The sequence below is a fragment of the Ipomoea triloba genome, chromosome 2 (assembly GCF_003576645.1).
Source record: "Ipomoea triloba cultivar NCNSP0323 chromosome 2, ASM357664v1".
Taxonomy (NCBI): Eukaryota; Viridiplantae; Streptophyta; class Magnoliopsida; order Solanales; family Convolvulaceae; genus Ipomoea; species Ipomoea triloba.
The window spans coordinates 18,699,868-18,710,336 of record NC_044917.1 but is presented as its reverse complement, the minus strand read 5'-3'; the positions used below and the strand labels follow the sequence as shown (position 1 = coordinate 18,710,336).

Genomic DNA, 10,469 nt, shown 5'->3' with positions numbered 1-10,469 from the left:
TCTTTTTCGAGTTTTTCCATACGCCACTAATAGAGGGAACTCTACTTTACAAACTCACAACCACTGCAAAGTACTGCTAGCAGTAAATATTAGCGATAGTAAGTACAAAAACTCAAACCCCATTTCAGCCCTTCTCCCTTCTGGCGCCATCTTTCGAAAACCAACCCTTCTATTTATTTCATCTCATAACAATTTTATTTATGGAAATGGAGGAGAAAGACAGTACCGAGACTGGGTCTGCCGGAGTTAACTCCGGGAGTGAATCGCCGCCGCTCAGCGGTGGCGGAGGGGTCTTTTCGCAGGTGATGCAGATGGCTGTGGACATTAGTATGGAGAGGACCTTGGGGCCCCCGCAAGCTGAAGCTCCGGTGGCTGCCGTCGTTTCTGGTGGCGTCAGCGGCGGAGGAGGTGGTGGCTGCCGTCGTTTCCATCAGATTCATACACACCTCAATATCATCATCATTTCCATCTCTTATCTATAAACAAAGAATCACAACCGTCTTCCTTAATTTCCGGCCACCTTCATTGAGGAAAAATGAAGGTGATGATGATGATCAAACTGTTCGTAACCGCCATTGCCATCGCCGTTGCGTTAACCATCGCGATTTCGACGACGAAAAACATCGACAGTAGCGTCGTCGTCGTCGAAGGGGACACGGCGGCGGCGGCAGTTGTGCCGCCGTCAAGAAGAGTGAGTCGTTTCCTGGCGGAGGATAAGAATGCGAGAGCGGCGGATCACTGCAAGAACGACGACGAGATCTGCTACGTAGTGGAAGGGAAGAACTCCACTTGCTGCAACAACAAATGCATGGACTTGGGCTACGATCGACACAACTGCGGCGCGTGCAAGAACAAATGCAAGTTTACCACCACTTGTTGCAGAGGTGAGTGCGTGAATAGAGTCCCCTCCATTAATGGCGTATGGAACTCACAACAAATGCAAGTTTACCACTGCGACACTTGCAATAGCCCCTGCAAGCATTGGAGCAAAGGAGAAGGCGGGAACCATGTGAAATTACGTGACTATCCCTGTGTTTTACGGCCAGTTAACGGACTCATTAACGGAGGACTAAATTAGGTAAAAATTGCAAAGTCAAGGATGTTATTGGTTAAAATCATAAGTCGAGTACCAATGTGTGAATTAAGCTATAGTCGAGGGACCATTTTGGGTATTTACTCATTCTTTTATCAATTATAATTATTATAATTAAAATTCATAATCACAAATATAGTAGGTGAATTGCATTTTTTTATAATTAAAATTCGTAATCACAAATACAGTAGGTGAATTGCATTTTTTAAAATTTGTCTTCATTCTGCGCTGTTGATTTTTGCAAGATCAATGGCTGGGAATTCACCCAATTTTTTACCTTAGCCATATAACCGCACATGATCTCTTGTGTGTATGCGTGTATTACATTTATAGTATTTTTTACAGTATGAAAATATGTATTTTTTTTTATAGATTTGTGATTACTATTATAATTATACACATTAATTGCAATTATATGTTTACTCAGTAAGAAACTTTATTTTAAAATTTATATAAACTCATACTCTTAATTTTAAAAACAATCATAAATATTTAGAAATCTACCTAAATACATAATATATTAGGGACTACTTTAATCCATACAAATTTAGAAATTAAATTATTTTAATTTGTAAATATAATTCACTTAATAATAATAAATTAAATAGCAAATATAATTAATGAAATGAAATTATAAAATTAACTAAATGTATATCATAAATATTTAAGAATTAAGGATGTGACTAAACCACAGTTTATTTAATTTCTATTTTCTTTCATTCTTTTTCTTTTTGTCGTTATAAAATTTAAAAAAAAAAAATTTTAAAAAAACGTTTAGTTCCCCTGCCGCCGGGCAACACACCCACCACCGTCGCCTCGTAGTAGGATCCACAAAGCCTTTCTCGTTGCTCAACACCTCCATCGCGTCGCCAATCCGGTACCCCACCGTGTTTACAGTACTCATGATTGTTGATTTTCCGGGAGAAACCGATTTTAAGAGATAGAGAGAGAAAAATAAAGGTAAAATCCGGCTCAGAATTCACAGGGAATACGAATTATGATTATAAGCAATAGTTTATATAGAAAATAAGGAAGAGAGAGAGATAGAGGTGAAAAATGTAAGAAATTAAGAGGAGTGGAGATGGGGGAGTAGTTTAGGAAATTTGACTGATTAGTAGGAGAAAAAAAAAAAAAAACATAATTACGCTACTGTTATAATTTATTACCATAAAATTAATATATTAATATGTTATAATATCCTAGGCTACTGTTAGCCAAAATTCTCCAGGCTAAGATTAGGAAATATTCAATACGGCTATAAGAAATGTAAAATAATATTAATTCTATTTATACTATTACATATATTACAAATATATCACCAAATATATCACACCAATTATATCACACTAATTATATCATCAATTATTCAATCACCAATCAATATTACCATATTATATTACCTATTTAACATTTTAATTTAACATCTAACCATAATAGTATTATAGGTGAATAAATAAATAAATAAATAAATATATATATATATATATATATATATATATATATATATATAGATAATTAATAAATTCAGTTATTCAATCACCAACATTTAACCATAATAGGCACGCACGGGTGGATAATTAATAAATAAATAAATAAATACATAAAATAACTGATTTTACCAAAATGTCACTAACTTTGGGCGGGAAAGTTTGGAAGGAGGATAATGCTTTTATATATAGTATAGATATAGATTATTTTCATTATTATGTTTCATGGTAAGTTACTTTTGTTTTCTTTTCCATTTTTCCTGGTAAGTTAATTTCGTTTTTTTTTCCATGTTTTAGTTTTTACTACTAATATTATTAGTATTAATAAGTGAATTATGGATCTTTTTTTTTTTCCTTTTTTATTGTGTCCTAAAAATTTTTCTTTTTCTATTGTTTAGGCAAAAGTGTTTCGACAGGAATGTATGAAATGAAATTTTTGTTAGAGTTTTTCTTTTTATTGGTAACCTTATTATTATTAGCCCGTTTATATATATATATATATATATATATATATATATATATATATATATATATATAATTTGTCTTATGACTTAGTACAGTTACGTATAATAAAATTGATTAGAACAAAAGCATAGATTGATCTATGTACATATTGACATTTAACATTCCTTATGAATATTGAATTGTTATCTCCTACATACAAAGAGTCATCTTAAATTAGGGAACTGAAAATTAAACTTCTACAACTTCAATCTTCATTGGTCTCCCGTTCAAGGCTAGATTCTGATACTTTCTCAGGACTTTCATAGCATTTGAGGACTATAAAAAAAATCAATTATGCAATTCACTGTCACAATTACACGTATATGTATGTATTCAGATAAATAATATATATATATATATATATATATATATATATATATATATATATATATATATATATATATATATATATTGAAAAGAAAACTGAGAGAGAATACATACCAAAGGAAATGTTAACGACGATCGGGACCGGGAAAGATGACAGCGATCCGCCATTCTTGAAAAAATCTTAGAGAGAGAATCCAATTCTTGAATCTCTTGAGTAGTGCGCAAGGGGGGAGGCAAGCCCAAGTTCAGTCCTATCATTTTATAGGCTTGGCGTAGGGACCCTTTTTTATTTGCATTCAATTATTAATTTCCATTTCCTTTTTTCAATTTTCATTTTCTAGTATTAATAATTAATTTCTGTTTTCATTTTCATTTTCATTTTCAATCAATTAGGTGTCAATTAGGGATCTTTTTTATTTTTAGTCAATTAGTAATTTTCGTTTCAAACAAACTTTACCTATTTTTTCAATCCAAATAAAGCATAATACTCCATATTAATGTGACAATGATATACAAAATTTAAAAAAGAAAGCAAATAAACCAAACAAAAAAACAATGGTTAAATCCAAATAATAAATAATAAATAATAATAATAATAATATAAAAACAGCAATAGTTAGTCGTGAAACAAAAAAAAAAACAAATATAAATAAACCGAACAAATAAATTTAAATAAACAATATAAACAAATTAGTAGAGGGGATTAGAACATATATATGAATATGAATTCAAAAATATATATTATGATTCAAGAAATGAATATATATATATATATATATATATATATGTCAAGAACATATACCTTCACATCTTCCAGCACAGATTCTAAGGTTGCTCCTCGGTTGCTCTTGACTTCGTAAAGACGAATCAATCGTACTTTTATTTTCCACGCAGTATTGTAGGTATTAGGACTCTTGTAGTTGAATTATAGTATAAGTTATTTTCCTATTCAGACTATGAGTCTTCTCATGTATATATACTTGTATTCTGCACTATTAATGATTTGAGGAATTCCAATACATTATTATAACATTCATCTGGTATCATACACTAGGTTTTCGGTCTCATGGCCGACACAAGTGGTTCGGTGAATTCTTCCGAACGAACTATTTCTAATGCGGCTGCTGGTTCAACGATTTCGTCTACTGTCACCGCTCTCTCGTCGGCTCATCACTTCATCAGCATTAAGTTGGCTCACCGCAATTATTTATTTTGGCGCACTCAAGTTCTGCCGTTCTTGCGTAGCCATGATTTGCTTGGCTTTGTGGATGGTTCGTTTCCGTGCCCTAGTCAGTTTCTTCCGGCTGCAGCAGGCGCCACTCCTCAGCTTAATCCCGATCACGCCGTTTGGGTTCAACGTGATCAATCGCTCCTATCCATTCTGGTTTCCTCTCTTTCCGAGGAAGTTATGTCGCTTGCGGTTGGTTTGGGATGCGATTGAACTCTCCTTGGCTTCTGCTTCGCATTCCCATCAACTGAATCTGCTTGGTCAGTTGCAATCGCTCAGACAAGGGGATTCATCACCTGCGGATTATCTTGCTCGAGCCCGGCTGCTGATTGAAGACCTCACCCTCGCTAGCCACGCTGTTTCGCTTGAGGAACAGAATTTATATGTTTTTAGGGGTCTTCGGCCGGAGTTCAAAGGGATCACGACGTCGCTGGTAATCCGTGGTCGATCGGTCACGCTGGCAGAGCTCGCCGACGTTCTTGGAGCACAGGAGTTCATCGCCGGCGAGGATTCCAGTGGCGGCTTGGAGCACTCTCCTGCGGTTTTCACTGTCCAGAGAGGATGGCAGCAGCGTGGTCGTGGTGCTGCTGCCCGTGGTGGTCGATCGCCTCAGCACCGTCGTGGCGGTACCCAGCAGCGAGGCGGTGGACAGGCTCGCGACGGTGGCTATGGTCGGCAGCAACAGTCTGGTGGCAGAGGGCGTGGCAACGGCAGAGGTGCTGCATGGCAGCCTAGGTGTCAGCTCTGTGGTACTTTTGGACACAGTTGTTGGTCCCAAGGGGATGGGGTACAAGTCTAGAGGGGGGGGGGGTGAATAGACTTGTATAAGATTTTGCAAATCTTTTTCGACTTCTCGTGTGTATTGGACTTAGGATGTTTAGGTCCGATACCTCACAAGATGAAGACAAAGTTTTATGCGCAGCGGAAAGGTTATCCCGTTTTAGTTAGCACGAGTTTGAGTTAGTTCGAGAGGTGCGGTTATATGCAGTGCAGTTCGAGAGTTAGATAGCGAGAGATAAAAGCAGAAAGTAAATGCGAGAGAGATTTTTAAGTGGTTCGGCCAACCCGCCTACATCCACTATTCTTCCAGAAACTCCCTGGAAGGATTGCACTAAAACATCCCTTTTTAGTACAATATCGAGCGCTTGAGCTTTGATCACGAAGCCCGCCTCAAGCCTCAGGTTTTTCGCCCCGCTTCTTGTTACTCCACCTATCGAGCACTTGAGCTTTGATCACCAAGCCCGCCTCAAGCCTCAGGATCTTCACAAGACAGCTCCCAGGTTACTCCACCTATCGAGCACTTCGAGAAGTTCTGCATGTCGGCCTTGGGATTCACTTGTGCCAGCAGCAGGCATTGCAGCATTGCGGACAACAGCGAGTATCCTCTCGAGCTGAGCCATCTTCTGAGATTGATCAGCCATGAATTGACGCACCTCGCCAATGAAGGCTTCTTCGGCCTGTTGATCATAGTCAGAAGTAGAAGAAGTGAAGTGAGAAGTACCTTTTATCGGAGGGGACTTGGGTGCTTCCAGATTTCCACCCATAACTTGCAGTTGCGAGTCCACCTCTCGATTGAGTGTCTGAGGGGTCGCAGGGACACTGGGTTCAGAGCGCGAAGGTAGCTCCATGTCAGGCGCTTCCCGGTTTCCACCTGAGGGATGGATCACTTCTTGCTCTTCACCTCTCGATCCTGGAGCCTCAGCTTCAGCGACTGTTGAGATTGGATCAGCCAGGGAGGGTTCTTCGGTATTGGACGCTTCCCGGTTTCCATCCAATAGAAGTTCCCCCTCAGCGTGATCTCTCGAACTAGTGCTGGGAACTTGGTCATCTGCTGGTGAGGTTGGGGACGAAGTGTCGACAGGTGCTTCCCTGTTTCCACCTTCGATGTTCGCATCGTCCTCCTCAGTACCTCTCGAACCAGCAGGACTTGGGACATATTGCTCTCGTTGCTCATCAGATTGTACCTCAGCTTGCTCAGGTGAGTCAGGAATCACTATTGTTTCAGGAGCAGCTGGTGCACTCCACCTTTCTCTTTCCATATCGATGGGAAAGCCTGGGAGTTGGAGCAACGGTATTTCACCCTCTCGAACTGTCTGTGCTTCATCGGTGTTGTTTGAGGGTGTGGACTCNGGGGGGGGGGTGAATAGACTTGTATAAGATTTTGCAAATCTTTTTCGACTTCTCGTGTGTATTGGACTTAGGATGTTTAGGTCCGATACCTCACAAGATGAAGACAAAGTTTTATGCGCAGCGGAAAGGTTATCCCGTTTTAGTTAGCACGAGTTTGAGTTAGTTCGAGAGGTGCGGTTATATGCAGTGCAGTTCGAGAGTTAGATAGCGAGAGATAAAAGCAGAAAGTAAATGCGAGAGAGATTTTTAAGTGGTTCGGCCAACCCGCCTACATCCACTATTCTTCCAGAAACTCCCTGGAAGGATTGCACTAAAACATCCCTTTTTAGTACAATATCGAGCGCTTGAGCTTTGATCACGAAGCCCGCCTCAAGCCTCAGGTTTTTCGCCCCGCTTCTTGTTACTCCACCTATCGAGCACTTGAGCTTTGATCACCAAGCCCGCCTCAAGCCTCAGGATCTTCACAAGACAGCTCCCAGGTTACTCCACCTATCGAGCACTTCGAGAAGTTCTGCATGTCGGCCTTGGGATTCACTTGTGCCAGCAGCAGGCATTGCAGCATTGCGGACAACAGCGAGTATCCTCTCGAGCTGAGCCATCTTCTGAGATTGATCAGCCATGAATTGACGCACCTCGCCAATGAAGGCTTCTTCGGCCTGTTGATCATAGTCAGAAGTAGAAGAAGTGAAGTGAGAAGTACCTTTTATCGGAGGGGACTTGGGTGCTTCCAGATTTCCACCCATAACTTGCAGTTGCGAGTCCACCTCTCGATTGAGTGTCTGAGGGGTCGCAGGGACACTGGGTTCAGAGCGCGAAGGTAGCTCCATGTCAGGCGCTTCCCGGTTTCCACCTGAGGGATGGATCACTTCTTGCTCTTCACCTCTCGATCCTGGAGCCTCAGCTTCAGCGACTGTTGAGATTGGATCAGCCAGGGAGGGTTCTTCGGTATTGGACGCTTCCCGGTTTCCATCCAATAGAAGTTCCCCCTCAGCGTGATCTCTCGAACTAGTGCTGGGAACTTGGTCATCTGCTGGTGAGGTTGGGGACGAAGTGTCGACAGGTGCTTCCCTGTTTCCACCTTCGATGTTCGCATCGTCCTCCTCAGTACCTCTCGAACCAGCAGGACTTGGGACATATTGCTCTCGTTGCTCATCAGATTGTACCTCAGCTTGCTCAGGTGAGTCAGGAATCACTATTGTTTCAGGAGCAGCTGGTGCACTCCACCTTTCTCTTTCCATATCGATGGGAAAGCCTGGGAGTTGGAGCAACGGTATTTCACCCTCTCGAACTGTCTGTGCTTCATCGGTGTTGTTTGAGGGTGTGGACTCAGGAGCTGGCAGCAATATGACTGAGCTGGGTGCCACCTCAAGTGCTTCAGAGGTCTCGGATTCACCTCTCGAAGCTGCTACCTGTTCGTCCAGAGCAGAGAAATTTAATTGGGACAAGGGGATTGCGGCTGTTGGTATTGGGTTCTCAGAATCATCTTGAGCAATCCCAGAGGTCTCTCCTGGACCTCTTGTATCCTCTACTTGATGTCCCAAGGATAATGTAGTGGCGAGCCTGATATCTTCTTGAAATTGAGCGTCTAATTCAGGATCCACTACAGGCTCCGCTTCAGCTTCTTGCGCATCAACAGCTATGCCCTTTCCCTTGTCAGATCTACCAAGATTTCTCCTGGTTACGTGCATCTCATGGGCAAGATTCAGAAGTTCATTGGCTGGGATTGCAGTGAGGTTTAACCAATTTAAAGCAAAGTCTTCCTCAGCCACCATATCTGCTGCTCTCGAAATCAGTTGATCAATCGGACCTGTTCTCCAGTTGATCCATCGAAGCACTCTGGAGAAGTCATCCAAGCTAGACATATTTTCAGTACTTTGATCCAACTGAGAAGTGATTTCAGCATTCAGCTCATCAGAGTTAGCGGATAGGATTTCTGTTGCCGATGCAGCTTCCACTGTTATCTCTCGAACCACCTCTCGTGGTTCCTCAACTTCTGTCTGTACTGGATCACTGATCCCAGTACCTTCAATCTCTCGAACCTCCTCTCGAGGCTCGACAACAGACTCATCAGCACAGCCAGCACCATCATCATTCAGAGCAACAAACATTTCGTCTGAGATGGATCGGATAGGGGGCACTCTCTCAACCTCAGCGGCCAGTGTAGCATGAGGTTCCCCCTGGGCCTGTACCCTGTCTTCGAATGGTACTTGGATAGCTGAGGGTGTTACCTCTCGAATCTGAGTGATGGCGATGGTTTTGGCTTTCTTAGCCCTTTTTGGCAAGGCAACCCTCTTGACCAGGGTATCCAGAGGCTCATCATCAGATTCCTTCTCCTTGGCTGGGGCTTTCCTTTTGCCCCTTCCCTTAGGCTTCGAGGGAGAAGGTGCACCCTTAACACCTTTAGCCTTTGGAGCTTGAGATTTCGTCCTACCCATATAGGTATTCCGATGAATCTCTCGCCCTTCCCTCAGTTCTAAGCCCTTCAAACTTAGAAGATATTGAACAACAAAATCGAAACCAACCTTTTTACTGATCGTCAGGTTGGTGTTGGAGACTGAGCTTTGCACCTGCTGTTGAAGAAAATTGAAGATGATACGTGCCCAGTCCATTTTGTTGTTGTTCCAGATGGCGTGGAGGATTTTGAGGATGTCTNAGCACTTGAGCTTTGATCACCAAGCCCGCCTCAAGCCTCAGGATCTTCACAAGACAGCTCCCAGGTTACTCCACCTATCGAGCACTTCGAGAAGTTCTGCATGTCGGCCTTGGGATTCACTTGTGCCAGCAGCAGGCATTGCAGCATTGCGGACAACAGCGAGTATCCTCTCGAGCTGAGCCATCTTCTGAGATTGATCAGCCATGAATTGACGCACCTCGCCAATGAAGGCTTCTTCGGCCTGTTGATCATAGTCAGAAGTAGAAGAAGTGAAGTGAGAAGTACCTTTTATCGGAGGGGACTTGGGTGCTTCCAGATTTCCACCCATAACTTGCAGTTGCGAGTCCACCTCTCGATTGAGTGTCTGAGGGGTCGCAGGGACACTGGGTTCAGAGCGCGAAGGTAGCTCCATGTCAGGCGCTTCCCGGTTTCCACCTGAGGGATGGATCACTTCTTGCTCTTCACCTCTCGATCCTGGAGCCTCAGCTTCAGCGACTGTTGAGATTGGATCAGCCAGGGAGGGTTCTTCGGTATTGGACGCTTCCCGGTTTCCATCCAATAGAAGTTCCCCCTCAGCGTGATCTCTCGAACTAGTGCTGGGAACTTGGTCATCTGCTGGTGAGGTTGGGGACGAAGTGTCGACAGGTGCTTCCCTGTTTCCACCTTCGATGTTCGCATCGTCCTCCTCAGTACCTCTCGAACCAGCAGGACTTGGGACATATTGCTCTCGTTGCTCATCAGATTGTACCTCAGCTTGCTCAGGTGAGTCAGGAATCACTATTGTTTCAGGAGCAGCTGGTGCACTCCACCTTTCTCTTTCCATATCGATGGGAAAGCCTGGGAGTTGGAGCAACGGTATTTCACCCTCTCGAACTGTCTGTGCTTCATCGGTGTTGTTTGAGGGTGTGGACTCAGGAGCTGGCAGCAATATGACTGAGCTGGGTGCCACCTCAAGTGCTTCAGAGGTCTCGGATTCACCTCTCGAAGCTGCTACCTGTTCGTCCAGAGCAGAGAAATTTAATTGGGACAAGGGGATTGCGGCTGTTG

The 10,469-nt window shown here is 42.6% G+C and overlaps 1 protein-coding gene across 1 annotated transcript; it reads left to right on the top strand.

Annotated features, from left to right (window-relative positions):
• Positions 1 to 535: 535 nt before the first annotated feature.
• On the top strand, positions 536 to 1,078 carry LOC116010866 (stigma-specific STIG1-like protein 1). Its single transcript, XM_031250365.1, has one exon. It carries the CDS (start codon positions 536 to 538, stop codon positions 1,076 to 1,078), a length of 543 nt encoding a protein of 180 aa, XP_031106225.1.
• The last annotated feature ends 9,391 nt before the right edge of the window (positions 1,079 to 10,469 follow it).